Genomic DNA, 17,803 nt, shown 5'->3' on the forward strand with positions numbered 1-17,803 from the left:
CTGCTTATGTATTTTGCTTGCTTTAAAATAAATGTTTCTAGTTTAGTTTTTATATTGGAGTCTTTTTTGCAGCTATTGTTTTCCTTGGATTTGCTTCTCAGTTCTATGCAATTTTAAGCTTTTCTTGGTTCATTCCATGTTTTAAAGATAACCTCTCTCATGCTAATTCAGATTAGCACAGTTGGTTTTAAATTAATCTGGTTTATTTTAATTCAAGACTCCTGGCTTAATTTAAACCCTGTCCAGGAAACCACCCCAAAGTTACATTAATTTATGCATGTGTGTTTTTTCTGGTTGAATGCATGGCTCACATTTTACAGTGAATGTGCTTTGTTAGTAATAATTCAGTAAATACCTATAAAATTTTTTGCACTTTTTATTTCAGTTAGGATATTTTATCTTTACAGTTTTTGTTTGGCAGCCATTGCTGAAAGTCATTTGACCATTTTTTCTTTAAAAATGTTTGGGTTTTTTTTTTACAACAACAACGGGATTTTATTGTAATAATTCAGGAAATACCTGTAAAATAAGTGTTTTTCTGTATATAAAAAATAAAGTTTAATGAAAATTTCTGTTGACTTTTTTGCACTTTATTTAAATTAGAATGTTTTACTTTAAATTTTACAAATTGTGTTTGTCAGCCAGCTGACAGTCATTGACCATTTTTTATGATTTAATTTTTTACAGTGTACAAAGATAGAGAGTAATCTCAAAAACAATTTATTGTAATATTCTATACCTGAACATTATTAACTGCCTTAAAACAATAAACTCATTATGGGTGATTCTGCTAAAACACTGTTAGTTCTTAGAAGTGTAGTGGAAAAAACACTGAGCGTGAAATGAGAAGCTGTGAAGAAAAGAAAAATGACCTCAGTCATGCAAACACAAAAAGTGTGAACTTTATTCTTCACTTTGTATTCCACCCTGTGCTTACTTCGATCTTTATCTCTCATCACTATTTCTGCATTCATGTCTGTTGAACCCCCTGATCCACAGATGTCTGGCCAGATCAAGTCTCTCTATTGTATTGTCCTGTTAAAATCAGATTCTTGTGTGTCTTTTAGTTCAATTCAGTCCACACAAACCACACTCAACGAAACCACTGACATCCACTGTTCCAGTCGACAGACTCGCCACATGAAAAGGTTTTCAGAAAGATGACAACCACAGATGAGTTCAATATAACAATTAATACAGTTTATTCTTTTAAATCAACTACATTTTTGTGCAAATATAATAGCAAATGATCAACTGAGATCAGATGAGAGAAAAAAACTGTAACTGAGACACTTTAACCATAAACATGCTGTGGTTTAATGCGCTTCTGATGAAATACTGATAAGCATTCCTTCACGAAAACGAAACTGTCAGGAGCTAAAAGTGTCAAAAATCTGCAGTTACTTCTGCTTTTATGCATGTGAACGTGTGAGAGAGATGAAGTGTGAAAACCACAACAGAAACTGACCAGTGCAGTGGAAAGTTTCTTCTTAATACTGAACATTGACATTAAAGTATGCTTTATAAAATAATCATATGTCGATACATCAAAATTTTACATGTACATGATCAACATTTCTGTGTTGACTGAAGAGACAAATTAATTCTGATGAATCAGTGATTCTCTTCTGCAGCATTACAGTATTGAACACAAACCGTTTGAACCATTTAGAATTTTTGACATGTTTAAAGTGATCCTGAATGTCACTGTGTGATTCATTTAGACCAAAGGTCAAAAGGTCAAACATCACACAGAGAGAGCTGATCATCATAGTATATTAAACTGACTCTTATCAGGAATTTATGAGTTATTTTAACTTAATTTGTTTAAGTTTAATGGTGTGCACACAGTACATCTCTTCTAAAGACCCTGCTGGAGCGCCAACTAGTGACTGAACATGAAAAAACAACATGGTATTTTACAGTGTCAGAGGCCTCAAAGACTGCTATGGAAACTTCTTTTTTCAATTGTTTATTAAATATTCAATATTTCAATAATCTGTTAAAATATAGTTATGTGATTTTGATTCATATTTAATCTGATCATCATCACTAGATGCTCCTGTGAAAACTGTCAGTATATTATTCAGTGATCTGTGTGTGTTTGATCAGGAAATATCAACAGACTTTATTATACAGCAGCTCCATTTCCTCACTGAACTCTGATTAAGTGAAGTTCCTTAACGTAATTTAGGGAGGAGCGAGCCCATCTAATCTTCCAATCAACAGCCAGAGTATATAAGCAGCTGCTTACCTCTCTTCAGTCTCAGCTGTTCCAGCATCCCTCCACCTCCCCAAACTCCACCTTCATCTTAGGTACCTTGCTCTATGTAATCGTATCCTATATTTATTCACTGGAGGTTGTATATCAGAGCTCGATTTGAAGCTGCTTCATCAAGCCCCTCCTCAGTGGACAGCAAGCCAAATTAGCTAACCTAATACCCTAAAGATTATATGAGCAAACAAACTTGTTAAATGTTTTTAATGTTTATCATAGTGAAGGTTATTGAAATCCTTTCCAGAGATGGATTCAAATGTGTTGAATTAGTCTCCTCCCAGTTACTGTAAATACAAGGACATTCATAATACTTTACATAATATTTGCATTTTGAGGATTTTTAGAGTATATGAATTTTCATGGTTCATGGTCTGTTTGCCTCTGCTGGTAGATGTTGTAACTACACTTATCTGGGAACACAAGGCATCTTCCTTCTTTGAAGACCATTCAGAAGTAAATGTGTAGTCTGATAATACTAAAGTATTTGCAAGCAACATATAATATTGCAAATATTTCACTATGTCATATTTTACCAGTGACTAATATTTTTGAATGCTTTCAGAGTGATGGTGTGCAGTAACATGACTCTCCAGCTGCAGATGGCGCTGCTTTAGCTCCCCCTTGTGACTGAATATGGAAACATATTCTGTTTTAACCGGTTTCTCAAGGCCTTCAAGACCTATTATATGGAAACTTTGTCAATGATCACTTATTTGCTTATTAGAATGTTTCTATATAAATGAATGTACGCTTCACTTACCTAATGAACGTGTTGAATTTGCTGATGTAATTACAGCTGTTGCTAAACGATAGACTTTTATATCCGCTGTATTTGACTCTCTCTCTCAGCTTAAACCAACCACCATCAAGTATTTCACTTTCAAACACATTAGAGACGTGATTTTGAACACCTCATCTAGCAATTACCTAAGGATATATTAAATATTGATCATTTAACTTGATACTAAATTGCAGCTAAAAATAAAGGAAGACTGTAAGTATACAAGAAACCAGTCTGCTAAACAAGATATGACCAGCAGCCTCATCTGATCCTATATAAATATCTGAACTTAATATATTAAAATATCTGAAATATCTGAACTTTTTTTCATTACTAAAGCACTGACAATGTAATAATGAATAGCAGACAAGGGCCTCATTTATTAAATGTTGCGCAGAAACCGGCTTAAATTTGATGTTACAATCATTTCTCAGATGTGTGTGTGATACATAGAATGAACATACACAAAGAAAACGAATGTACGCCTCTCTTTCAGATGTGAAATCTATAAATCACAAATTATTTTGAACTTGTGTGCAGCTGAATGGTTTCAGTTCTCTGCATTGTAAACAACACCTAATTAATGTAATTTCCATATAAAAAAGATTGTCCAAGGTGGACATTATCTATATTTTAGCAAATTTCTCAGAAAGCATACACTGGAGGAAAAAGAAAAAAAAAAGAAAAAGGGTTTAAAATTGTACCTTTACTGGTGCAACAGCTTGTCACTGGGGCAGTACCTTTAGAGGCATATTTTTGTACCTTTTTACTCCAAAATGGTACTAATATCAGAGGTGCAAAGTCCAGGTTCAGAAAGTAAAAGTCCTCCTCAGTTTTTTGTTCCAGTCACATGGATTTGCTAATTAGCAAAGTTTTTCAATCAGGAGGTACACAGCAAAAACTCCAGTGTTAAACGAACTCTCCTGGGAGTATATGTGAAACCACACTCAAGAGTGTTAAAGTGTTAAAATAAGAGTGTTAAATGAAGTAATAAAATTAATTAGATAATTAAGAGATTAATTGAGTGATGATTGAGCATTATTGAAGACACCTGATGATAACAAGCAGAATCACCAAAAGAGAAAATCACAATTTTTAAGACACCATCACAGAGATCAGGGTTTGCTTTAGTTGAGCTCTTGACCTTTGACTTTTTAATGTTAAATATTTTTTGCCTGCTGTAACTAAATTATGACAACCAGACAAGCAAAGAGAAAAGGTGATCAGGTGGTGTTGGTTATGTTTTCACATAATCATTATTTGATCTGAATCACTGAACTCATTTAGAGCCCAATCTCTGAGTTAGATTTACATTATTGATTACAGCAGAAAAATGCAGATTGCTGTATTATAGCACCATCTAGTGTTGGAAGGGTGTGTGTGCACCTGACACGATTGGGACCATCCTGCCAAGTTTGGGGTCTCTATGATTTACAGTCTTTGACACCCATACACTTCTAGGACAGAAAAATAAGCAAAAGAAGAAAGCAGCACAAACATAATAGAGTTTTTTTTTTACATAATTACACTAAATGTCAAAAGGTCACATATCACACAGGTTTATATTAAGTAGATTTTTATCAGGAGTTTATGATCAGTCAACATGTCGGAATCATTTTTGATGTACATGGTGTACAGACAGTATATTGCTCCTAAAGACCCTGCTGGAGCGCCAACTAGTGACAAAACACGGAAAAACAAGTGTGTGAAGGCCTTAAAGGGATAGTTCACCCTAAAATGAAAATTCTGTCATCATTTGCTCAGCCACAAGTTGCTCCAAACCTGTATAAATTTCTTTCTTCTGTTGAACATAAAGCAAGTTATTTTGAAGGAATGTTGGTAACCAAACAGTTTCTGGACCCATTAACTTCAATAGTATTTTTTTTCATCAGTGGAAGTCAATGGAAGTTCAGTTGTTTTTTGTATATTGCTGTTAGATTAAAATTTCAATCATAGGTAGAATATTTGTAGCCTCAGTCATCAGTTTAGAAACAGGCGCCTCAACCCCTGTGATGTGTGGCAGCAGGCCTCGGGAGAATGAGCAGACACAGATCAAGTGTGGTACAAAGCATTCTCAGATTTATTCAGGAAGAAGGGTCATATTTATAGACATAGGTCAAACAACAATCTCCAGGATGGCTTGAGCATCCAATCATACGACTTAAAGGTGATAGAGAGGATTTTTTCGTCGACTGAGAATCCAAAGACTGTTACTGAGTTTTTTAAATGAGCGCATGCGTAAGAACAGCCCCCCTCCTTCACAGCTCATTTCAAAGGAACGCCTCCCAAAACTCGGAACACGAGTGTTTACCACCGGCATTCGCTGTGTCGTGTTTTTTGGATTCATTATGTCGGACTCACCGCAAGTAACTCATAATCTGCAGTTGTTACTCCTGTCTCCTGACAAAAACATTGCATGCGGCGCCTGTAGAGTGTGGAAAGTTACTGGAACGCGCAGCCGCGCTTGTCTCTCACAAGGAACGTCACGGCAGTGATTGACAAGCCAGAGGGCCAATCGTTTACGCGATGATCACACAAACGATTGGCTGATGTTTTTAAGGCCCTACCTCGTGCACAGATGATGTATATTAATATTATTCCTTTCAGTGCACCTAATAAATAGTCTTTTATCAGTTAGTAAAGACAGTTTCAAGTAATATTGCAAAAATGTATAAAACAAAACATCCTCTTTAGCACCTTTAATAATCAAACCTTACCATGTATGGCATTTCAAAAAATATAATAACAAATAAGAAATGTATGTGCGTAAATGTGTGTGTGTGTCTTCAACGTCTGGTTACGTGTGAGAGTGTCAGTGTGTCCAAGGACTACTACTTTTTGTTTTGTCTAGGTAGGTACATCCCAGCGAACAGAATTTTGTTTATAAACGTCCAGTTTTCTTGATGTTACAGGGTTTTACAAGGTATAATGTTCCTCAAACATTGTTTCAACTTAATTTTGATCTAAGTTTCAACATTCTAATAACGCTGATTTGTAACATTCCAAGAACATGAAAAAGTTCAGTTTCCTTAATGTTAGTAGAATGTTATTTAAAGGTTAGTATGATGTTCATGAAACATTCTTTCAATCATTCAAACACCTGCTGTGAACAAACACTGAAAGAAAGAGAAATAAGAACACAAACTACAACTTTCTTCAGCCACAGCCTTAGATGAACTGAAGATAAAAGACATTAAATCTCTGAAGATCTGATTAAACAACTCCACAAACAGCATTACCAGCTTCACTTATTACTAACCAGACTGACTTTATTTCTGTCACACGTCTACAGAAGATCATACTGAGAATTAACAGGTTTAGATGTTTCGTTTGAGGTCACCATCATGGAGATTAGTGTTTGCTTTAGTAGAGCTCTTGACCCCTGACTACTGTAATGTTGCTTCTTTATCAACAATCACATGTTCTCAGAAAACATTTCTGCAAAAAATAAATAAATAAATAAAGTCCAGTTGCTGATCAGAATTTAATATGCATATACTTGAGAGTCTATGGATGGATCATTATTACAGTGATTATAATGTTTCTAGCATGTTATACTGTATCATGGCTATATTCCAGGATGACAATGTCGAGATTGATGAGACTCAGATTGTGAAAGAATGTTTGGGAGGGAGCATGAAGACTCATTTTCACACATGAATTGACATCTCTAAGTCCAGACCTTAAAGGATGGCGACGAGCTTACTGACAGCCCACAGCAGCGTCAAGGAAGGGAGGAGCCGAGATTGTGTAGAGGTATCTGACGGCATCTGGGGACGACTGACAGAGACTCAGCAGATGGATCCAAGGGCACAGACGGAGAGCTGATGAACTCCCTTGACATCACTGGCTTGGGAGACCACGGCGAAGTCACGGTGATGATCGACGTAGGCGGAACCCGAGGGCTGCGTAGGTGGGAGGAGCCAAGATGGAGCCGGCAGGTCGACAGGCTGCAATGGAGCAAAGTGGTCTAAGGCGGGAGGCGGAGCCACAGGATCCTCTCGCACGGACGCAGCAAGACATCACAGGGACTCTCCGGAGACAGCGCAGGGCTGTAGACATCCATGGTGACTGATGAGTGGTGGCAATGTGGAACAGGGAACACGAACAAAAACAGAACATAATACTGACACGAGCCTTATAATGGCAGTAAGTGATACCAACGAGTATGAAGCTAAAAAATTGCATCCATCCATCATAAACATATTCCACATGGCTCCGGGGGGTTAATTAAGGCCTTCTGAAGCGAATCATTTAGACACAATCCTTTAATCCTTTCATTTCATTGAAAGTCTTTGGGTTGTGCTGGAGGAGACTTTACAGAGTGTTCGACTCTTGCATTGTCAATACACAAAAATGATGCACCTCTTGATGGAAATAATATGACAATATTATTTGGTAATGTGATAGATAGTCCTGACTCAAGTTAAATGGGTTCATCGACAACAAGTGTCTATACTAATCGACACTTATAAAATCACCCTATAGTGCACATCTCTTAGTTAACACCCTGTTGAGCACCACTATCACTTCGTAATAAGGTGTCTTGAGTGAGAGAGAATTCACCAACAAAAAGAATACAACAGTTAATATAGAATAAGTGTATGGCAGTGGTTACATGATCCATTACATAATTTTTCTCTATTATGATTGGTTCATCATATGTTTAATACATCAAACCCCCTAGTTTTTAAAGCAAATCTGGATTTCTTGATTACTGCAGCTTGTTAGTCACGTCATGAGTTTTAGCTGTCTAGTTTTGTTTCCTTTTTTGTTGTTGTTATATTTAGCACAAACTAATTTTGGCCAAAGAGTTGGGGACATTTTGTACATAAAAGCATATAAATGTTAATCCCTGCAAGGAAAAGGAACGTCAGTTATGTTTAATTAAAAAATTCTCCCTCATAAGTCTTGTTCCAAGGGTCATTTGAAATAGTCATTGAGATGATCAGGATAACAAGATATAGCTGAGAGTTTTAGTGCAGACAAAGCGACCAAAATTTTATTATCACATTTTTTATAATGCATACAACTTCACTTTGATCTGAGGTAAACAAACATACTCTCATCTCTCTTTCTAGTGTGTACTGAAAAGTCAAATTCATTCTAGTAAACTGGTTTGTTTTAAACTGCCCCCCTCTGTCATATTAGATTCATTCTATCGAATCAGTTTGTTTGGACATTTCTTGTAAATAAACAGATTTCATGAATACACATTTAAAACTTAATACGTTTTTAAAAAGTGACATTAAAGTCATAATTTCTGCAGGTTTTAAATTTTTTTAACTGGATGAATGAAAACATTATTTCAGTGTATAGGCACAACTTGCATACACAAACAGGCAGCACACAAACATGCAAAATATTAAAAATAAAAGGATTACAATGTAAAAGATTATTATTGTGTATATAAAAATAAAATATGTCATAATGGATAGTTATTGCATATATCAGAATTACCTATTTGCAGTAATGACGAATGAGGCCTCACGAAGCCATCAGATTTCAACTAAAATATTTTAATTTGTGTTCCGAAGATTAACAAAGGTCTTACGGGTGTGGAACGGCATGAGGGTGAGTAATAAACGAATAAACTAACCCTTTAATGTAGTAATGACCTCATCCTCGGTTAAGGATCTGGCTGTGCTTTTTTTTTAACATAACACTGTAAAAGTGTAGACTATGCTTTCAAATTTGCCTTGATCTTTTGACATATAAGAGGTGTTTGTACCATTAAAACATCCTTCAAGTTTCATAACTTAAAATGTCCTCCTCATTATAAATGAAGAATTTAATCAAACTCCTCGTTTTGATGTTGTGACATCACACAGGCAAATACATTTACATATGACCACCTCACATCGACCAATAATTATACATAGGCTCCGCCTACTAGTCATTTAACAGCTGCCATTTCTGGATGTGAGCGTCGCGCCAAAAGAAAACAGAAGCCATTATAATCAGTGTTGCTGTCTACATTGAATAGAGCATTTGGTTTCTGACTCTGTGCACTTGAGTCAGCCGATAACACGACACATGAAGAGTGAAAGAACGTTCGCTTTGAGGCGTCCAGTTTAAACAGCTTGTCTGCATCTCTATACAGACATCAGAAGGATCCCAGTGTTGGAAAGAAGTGGATGGTTTATTTTAATGCCGTCCTGGATCATGCCAGATGATTATGTTTGTTCGGAGCATTTGACTGCAGATTGATTTGTAATCAAGGTACAGTGTAATGGAGAGTTCTCAAAGAAACTTTGTTTAATGATAAAGCTGCGACTGTATTTGATCTGACAGCAGCTGCATGACAAACTGTAAGTAAATGATTTTATAATGCTTTGTCTGTAAATGACAATTTTATATGGATGTTTTCGAAACACTCACATGCAATAGCGAGTGGATATTGATACATTTCATGCAGTGTTGTTAGTGATGTTCATCTCAGCTTTGTTGCTTTGTTTAATAAAGTATTATTTTGACTTCTGGAACACTGCCTCTTAAACTTCATTTGCAAGAAAGAGAAGACTTTTCCCCAAACCTCGCAATTCTGAGGGAAAAAAGTCAGAATTTGAATTTGAAATTTGAAAACTTGAAATTACCTTTTTATTCCATAAACTGATACTGCAGAACTGTCACATTCTGCCACTAGGTAGGCTCCGCCCACAAAACACATCATCGCTGTTTGTAAACACCCAAATGCTCTACTCAACAAAATCGCCTGTGGTGTTTTTAGAGTAAGAGTGGTGGGCAAACGGCCAGGGAATATGGTTCTAGCTTTTATTTTGTTCTCGTTGTGCTTGTGGCATCTGGTTGGTAAGTTATAAATGTGTTTTTATGACTTCACTTCTTGCTGTTTTAGTAGAGTTTCACTGTTACAGTTATTTTCACAAAAAGCTTCTCAGACAGTATATACGTTGAGTCATTTATCTGAAGGGCCTTTTTATTTGAAGGACTTCTAGAAATGTAGCAAAACAAAATTTGTAATCTTGTTTTAAAACACTGATCATTAATTACACAAATTGAAATCACTGTTATGTTTCAACATGCATTAAGCTCATTTAAGGCCATTTATAGCATTTCATTTTCTCAGTATAAAAAATAAATTAGTCCATGAGCCAATCAGTAATGGTAATTAGTCAGCTGAATAAGATTAAAGCAGTCTGATCCACAGATGATGGTTTACGTTTCACTTCTGTTTGCACATGAAAATGAGTGCAGAAAAAAACAAATCAGTTCAGCACTGCTCATCCTCTTTTCAGTTTTGTTCTGCACAAACTCTGATCTACCATGTGCAGAGTTTTTTCTCCCATTATAATCAAAAGTGGCCTAGACCAGATATTTATTATGCACAGAAATGGATTATGAATTGAGGCCATAGCCCAGGGGCCCAGGTTCTCATTTTGTTGCATCTTTTATTTAGCATCTTTAGAGTGCGTTGCACCAAAAAGGATTAAATTAAGCAAAGTTTAGAGCTAATCTAGGATTTGTTGATCTGGGTTTTATTTTAAATCGAGTTGTGTTGCAGCACTTAATTTTTAACTCAGATAACCCAGTAGTAATAGTATTTATTCACTGAATAAATGTTTGAATTTGGATTGAATTTGAATTTGAGGTTGAATTTTCTGTTCCTGTCATAACTTGAGAGAGAATTAAAGATTGATCATTTACTGAGTGAGTTCAACAGCAGCAGTGCAATCAGCCACATCACAGGTGGATCCACATCCACAAACAACAGCTTTTTCTTTGCTGCTTTTTAAGCTAAGTTGAACTGCATTAGACTGTCATAAATATTCACATACAACTCTTCAACAGTTCCTTACACAAAACATCACATCCTGAATATTTGGATTAAATGATCACAGAAATTTTAATCAATTCAATATTTTAAACTGTGTTTAAAATTAATGTTTGAAATGCCAAGTCATAACAGATGTAATGTTATTATTTCAAATTAAGTAATTTGTAAATCAGTCAAATCAACTGCATTAAAGTACACCTAATTGGCCCAAGGTCACAATCTCGGTTTGGAGCAGATGATCACTGGATTGCCCTTACGAAAAAGAAGTTTATTCAAGTGTGCAATTAGTATACTTCTTTTAAACTAAAAATAAGAAAGTATACTTTCAGTCTACTCTTTATATACTTCTCAGAAATATACTTTATGTACTTCTGAGATATATACTCAAAATTGCACTAAAGTATACTTGACAAAAGTCTAAGTATATTTGGCCTATACGTGGACTTGTTTATGGACTCGGTCTACTTTAAATAAAAAATTAAAAAAAATTAAACTTACTTATATTTAAGTGTTGATAAAAAGGATTCATGAAGTTAGAATAAAATGTTTTTAAAATGGAAAGAGTTAAAGTACAGTTCAAGGTATTTCAAGTATAAAAAATAATACCTAAATAGAAGTATGCTTAAAGTGCAAAAATAATATATAAAAAGTAAACTATAAGTGTGATGTCATGTTCACTTAAAGAAAACTTAAAAGTATACTTGCACTAAACTAGCAGTTTACTGAGAGTATATTTCAAAGTGTACTTTCGTATACTAAAAATGTAGCTACTACTAGTATTAAAATAGTAAACTACTAGTATGCTAGTATAAGTTCACGTTTAGTACAGATGCAGTACAAATGAGAAACGTAGCTGTGAACTAGTTACTGTTACACTTATAGTACACTTAAGAGTATACTTCAATTGGGCCAATTTAGTCCCAAGCGGAATTAAAATAGTACACTTACAAGTTTACTACTAGTACATTGATATTATACTTACTACATAAAGTATACTTAAAAAATATACTTGAACATTACTTTAGTATACTTGATCAAATGAACTTGAAGTATACTAGTTTTTCGTAAGTGTGATCAGGGGAGCGTTTCCCAAAACCATAGTTGCTAACTAAGTTAGCAATTTTGTTGGTTGCAATACAATATCCCATTGCCAACCAACTAAGATGCTAACAGGTTAGCAACTATGCTTTTGGGAAACGCACCCCTGGGTCACACTCCTCCCACCAACAATCGATTACCCATGCTGTGCCATCACTGCCACACATGGCCCAGCTCTGGCTGACAGGATACATGACATTGATGACAGGAGGCCAGCAGTGCCAGCTTGAGGCTTATATTTGGGCCAAGCTCGCTTGCTATGTGGTATTTGTAATTTAATTTGAATTTTTTATAGTCTTTAATAATAACACATTTCTGCTTTTTCATCAGGTGTGTTTGGTGATGATGCAGATGAAGTGAAGTCAGTGTCAGTGATGAAGGGAGATTCTGTCACGCTAAACATTGATGTTACTGAAGTACATAAATACTTGTTGATTCAATGGGCATTTGGAAGCACACGAATAGCTGAATTCAACAGACTCACGCAAACCAACTCAACGTATGATGGTCCTGATGAGAGATTCAGAGACAGACTGAAACTGGATCAAACCGGATCTCTGACCATCACAAACACCACAACCACAGACTCTGGACTTTATCAACTAACAATTGTCAGCAGAGGGTCAAGTTACATTAATTTCAATCTTACAGTTTATGGTAAGAGAATTAAAGCATAATTTGCCCTTCATGTCAATATATCTGCATTATAATGGTTCTTTTCTATTTATTTCAATATTCCTTAGTGATGTCTTTAACTCCATCTGAACAAATGAACTGTCACAATTGCTGTGTAATCCAACATGAATGACATAAAATGTTAATTTCATTATAATAGTCGTTAATCCAAGGAATCAAAATACTCAGGATTGTGATCTTGGGCCAATTAAGTGCACTTCAATGCAGTTGACTTGGCTGATTTAAAATGTACTTAAAATGATAGATTTGAAATGATAGCATTTCATCTGTTATGACTTTTTAAAGATTCATTTTAAACACACAAACAATACAGTTTAAAATATTGAACTGATTAAAAATTCTGTGATCATTTAATCCAAATCTTCAGCATGCGATGCTTTGTGTGAAGAACTGTTGTAGAGTGAGATGTATGTGAAAATTTATGAGAGTCTAATGCAGTTTGACTAAAAAAGCAGCAAAGAAGAAGCTGTTGTTTGTGCATGTGAACACACCTGTGATGTGGCTGATTGTACTGCTGCTGTTGAACTCACTCAGTAAATGATCAATCTTAAAAAGGTGCTAAAGAGGATCTTTTCGTCAACTGAGAAACCAATAACTGTTAGTGAGTTTTTGAAATGAGCGCATGCGTAAGAACAACCCCCTCCTTCACAGCTCATTTCGAGGGAACGCCTCCCAAAACTCGTGCACGAGTATTGGAACATGAGTGTTTGTTTACCACCGGCATTCGCTGTGTCGTGTTAGTGGATTCATTATGTCAGACTCACCGCAGGTAACTCATAATCTGCAGTTGTTATTCCTGTCTCCTGACAAAAACATTGCATGCGGCGCCTGTGGAGTGTGGAAAGTTACTGGAGCGCGCAGCCGCGCTCGTCTCTCACAAGGAACGTCACGGCAGTGATTGACAAGCCAGAGGGCCAATCGTTTACGCGATGATCACGTAAATGATTGGTTGATGTTTTTAAGGCCCTACCTCGTGCACAGATGATGTATATTAATATTATTCCTTTCAGTGCACCTAATAAATAGTCTTTTATCAGTTAGTAAAGACAGTTTCAAGTAATATTGCAAAAATGTATAAAACAAAACATCCTCTTTAGTACCTTTAATTCTCAGACCTATCTCTCTCAAGTTATGACAGGAATAAATACTAATTCAAAAATGTTGTTATGGGACATTTATCTCCTAGTGATATTAAAATAATGGTCAAATGACTGGCAGCAGTGCCTGCCAAACAAAAAAATGTAAAATTAAAGTAAAATGCCCTAATTTAAATGCCCAACTAAATCAAACACTGATCTCAATAATGATGACAGATCAACTTTAAAAAAATAAATAAAATAAAACATAAACATCTAAATCTCTGTTTATTCTCAATAATAATTTTTAGTATGAAAAAAAAAATAATAATAAAGTCTGGATTGTAATAATTGAAGATGCTGAGATCTTGAGAGATATGTTAGTGTTTAATGTTCTGTTGGGATTTAAAGAGTTTCTTGTTGAATTTTGTGGGTCACCATTGAGCTGAAGAGTAGAGCCTGTGCTTCAGTCTAGGATGAGCCAGAAAACACTGATTTTATGCTGCGCATTGCTTTATTTAAAGGCAGTAAGTGTGTAGTTGCTGATGCAGTGACATATAATTACATTAATTTATACATGTAGTTAATTCAGTATATACCTATAAAAAAGTGCTTTTCTCTAAAAAGTTTAATACATTTTATTGTAAATGTTTTTTGCACTAAATTAGGATACTTTAATTTTGCGGTTTATGTTTTGCAACTGTAGCTGTCAGTTCTGGTTTATTTAAGGCTGAGAATCGGTACCAACACTAAAACCTTTTCAGGCCCAGTGCTGGGCCAGTTATGGGCCATGTGTGACCCTTGTCTTTAATCCATATCTGGGACACTCCAAGGCCGTCATTCTATGCAGCATGTGGGCCGAGGGAAATGGGGCTGTGTGGACCAGAGCTGGGCCAGAAAAACATTGCTATGTGGGTAATCACAAACTGTAACTGGTCCACTGAACAAGGTTTAGTGACCGCTCTAGTCTAATCCACAGATGAGTGTTTTATGTTTCACTTCTGTTTGCACATGAAAGTGAGTGCTGAAGAAACCTCACCTGATACTGAACTCCTGAACACTCATTATTATTCATCTCTTATAAGATCCCATTTCAAAGTCTTGGTTCACTGAAAATCATTCAACATCCATGCTAGAGGAAAACATCTGCATAATACAATTGTAATTTGGTCATTAATGATCAACATAATGATCTTAGTTTTTGACAAAACATGTGTCTGTTTGTTTTCTAGATGTGACAAATGAAGTGAAGTCAGTGTCAGTGATGAAGGGAGATTCTGTCACTCTAAACACTGATGTTACTGAATCACATAAATATTTGTTGATACAGTGGACGTTCGGAGGCACTCGAATAGCTGAAGTCAGCAGGCTCATGCAAACCAGCTCTACATATGATGAGAGATTCAGAGACAGACTGAAAGTGGATCAGACCGGATCTCTGACCATCACAAACACCAGAACCACAGACTCTGGACTTTATCAACTAACAATTGTCAGCAGAGAGACCAGCTACATGAGTTTTAATGTTAAAGTCTTAGGTAGGAGAATTACAGAATAATTTTCCATTCATTTAAATTATATCTTTGTCATATTAATATGTTAAAACGTTTCTTTTCGTTTATTTTCAATATTCCTTAAATCCATGATATTGACTGCTTTAATTACATTTCACATATGAATCTATTATAAAGCTCAGTATAATCAGCACTGATCTGTATATGTGATGAGACTGACGCCACAATTTGTCATTATCAGTGACTCCACAATATTCTTCATCATCAGAAAGATCATCAAGCTCAAACTGTGTGTCGTCCAGCTCTGCTGTGAACAATTCCACCATCAACCAGACTGAGGATGCCAACATTACTGATCTCTATCAGCCAAGTTCAGGTACGTCACTGAGCATTTATGGGGCACATTTGCTTACATTTTCTTGTGTGATTTCACAGAAACAGAAAACAGATAGCAGACAGAAGTCAGAGAAGTGAATTGCAGGTCTCAGAGTAGTGTGTGTGGCGCCTCATGCTGCACTATGCAGAGAACATTAACACTCTCTAGGCAATAATCATGGAGAAAGAATCAAAAGATCACACAGATTCCTCAAGGAACCCTTTAAAGAGTTTTGAATTGCTTCTGTTAACCATACAATAGGCCTACTAGCTAAGATTATTTGGCTAAGCAAGGGAAGTGTGCATAGCAAATCTATATGAAAGAGCTCTAAATTCAGTGTTTTTCATTTCAGATCACATCCACTGTTGTGGTTTTACTGAAGCTGTGATCCGATTGGTCGTCTCTGCTCTGGTGGGTGTGGCTACTGTTGCTGTGCTGGTTTATGACATCAGATCTACAAGAAGTGAGCTGATCAGAACAAACAATACCAGACATCACCATCAGACTCATCAAATAAATCAGACCAACAGTGTGAATTGAGCAGAAGGTTTAGTTCCAGATATATCAATATATAAAGCATAACATATACTAATGCTTATTAAAGCTCTGCACATTTCCTGTTCCTTGCACAGCTATTTATTGACATATCATTTTTACATTCTTTGATTAATTTGATCTATTAAATACATCACTCTAATTAATTACTAAATATAATTACTGTAAGCAAAATAATAACTAGCAACACAAATAATGGCATAGAATGATCTCATAAGCTCAATCAGAGGTGACTGATCTGCATTTTTGGTGACTTTTAATAAAAATTTGGTTTTACAACAGGGTGTAGAGCTTGTGTATTTCTCTGTTCTCCTGTCACTAAACAATTCATTCAAATAGCAGTTGTGTGTGGGTATGTAATTCACTGAATGCACGATACACTAGCAGCTCAGTTTGTGAGGCAGAAACCTGCTGTGCTCTCAGTTATTTACATAATTTAAATAGTTATTTACTAATTAAGGTCAATGGGTAAAAGAAAACCTACGTCAAATTCTCCTATATATTCAAAACTGTTTTAATTTACTTAAAGGTAACAGGTCTGATTAATAGGATTTAAAGCGGAACTCAGTAAGATTTGTGAAGCTCCCCCTACAGGTTCCTTCAGTGAATCACAGTGTCGTAAATACTCCAAGCGCAGCTCTGGACTACAACGACTACAACGCTCACCAGCGTAGTAGTTTTGCAAATACAGTACAAGAAAGAGGAGGTGGGTAATTTGCAAATACAGTACACTCGATGGAGGTGGGTAATTCTCGAAATTGTCTTGTAAAGTCATAATATATACATTGTGTTTGAATTACCGTAAAGCATTTTGTCACTCTCGCGTGAACGTGAACATGAGGCGAGATTGTGTCGGGTTGGCGCAGCTCAACTTGCAAGTGCTGTTTTCTGGCGTAGACGTGCCAGAGGGGGTTAGTGCACCTCAAACACACCACTACAAGTCAATTAACCATCTTAAGGACTTAGAAAGCTATTTATAAAGGTAAAAAAAGTTACTTAGTTCTGCTTTAAGCAAACTGTCCAACAGCAATGATTCTAATGAACATGATGCTGCTTTGGCTCCCCCTTGTGACTGAATATGGAAGCAAATAAATAGTCATTATAGTAAATAAACGTACTACTCACCAGTGATAGTCACATTTAATCTCCTAAATGTGGTCTGTTTGCTGATTTTTGCTGTTTATCTGAATGATGCCATAGTTAAAATATGTTTTGTAAATTATTTATAAAAAAGTTTAAAAATCCTTTTTATCTGATTGCTCAGCACTGCTTGATCACATGCTACAGTAGCACAGTGTTGGCAATATAAAATTACATTTATTTACAAACAACAACAACAAAAAAAAAACATTTCTGATAATGGATTTGACACTGGACGACTGAACCAAACATTATATGACGATTACAATCGAAACATAGCCAACACCTGAGCACAATTATTCTTGGCTTTTATGCCACAACAAATGTGTCTTAAAAACATGGTTACAGCAGCAAAAAACTATTATTAAAACTATTAGAAAAACTAATGTTAAAAAGTCAAGGGTCAAGAGCCAAACTAAAGCAAACTCTGACCTCCATCATGGTAATGTCAAGTCACCTTTATTTATATTTACACTTATTTACACTTTTTACAA

The 17,803-nt window shown here is 35.6% G+C and overlaps 1 protein-coding gene across 2 annotated transcripts; it reads left to right on the top strand.

The window, feature by feature from the left end:
* The first annotated feature begins 9,770 nt into the window (after nt 1–9,770).
* Nucleotides 9,771–16,437, top strand: LOC125262824. Of its 2 annotated transcripts, none has more exons than XM_048181686.1 (5): nt 9,771–9,869; nt 12,283–12,609; nt 14,957–15,262; nt 15,480–15,614; nt 15,967–16,437. In XM_048181686.1, the coding sequence occupies exons 1-5, from the start codon at nt 9,821–9,823 to the stop codon at nt 16,152–16,154; spliced, it is 1,005 nt and encodes a 334-aa protein (XP_048037643.1). In that variant the 5' UTR covers nt 9,771–9,820; the 3' UTR covers nt 16,155–16,437. The 2 variants fall into 2 exon arrangements, with proteins under 2 accessions (XP_048037643.1, XP_048037644.1); XM_048181687.1 differs by having other exon boundaries at nt 15,507–15,614; nt 15,967–16,436.
* The last annotated feature ends 1,366 nt before the right edge of the window (nt 16,438–17,803 follow it).

Source organism: Megalobrama amblycephala, linkage group LG2 (genome assembly GCF_018812025.1).
Source record: "Megalobrama amblycephala isolate DHTTF-2021 linkage group LG2, ASM1881202v1, whole genome shotgun sequence".
NCBI lineage: Eukaryota > Metazoa > Chordata > Actinopteri > Cypriniformes > Xenocyprididae > Megalobrama > Megalobrama amblycephala.

Coding starts and splice junctions, on each gene's coding strand:
- LOC125262824 (XM_048181686.1), top strand. CDS start 9,821: ATGGTTCTAGCTTTTATTTTGTTCTCGTTGTGCTTGTGGCATCTGGTT. Junction 9,870..12,282: donor GTGCTTGTGGCATCTGGTTG/GTAAGTTATAAA, acceptor CTTTTTCATCAG/GTGTGTTTGGTGATGATGCA. Junction 12,610..14,956: donor TTTCAATCTTACAGTTTATG/GTAAGAGAATTA, acceptor TTTGTTTTCTAG/ATGTGACAAATGAAGTGAAG.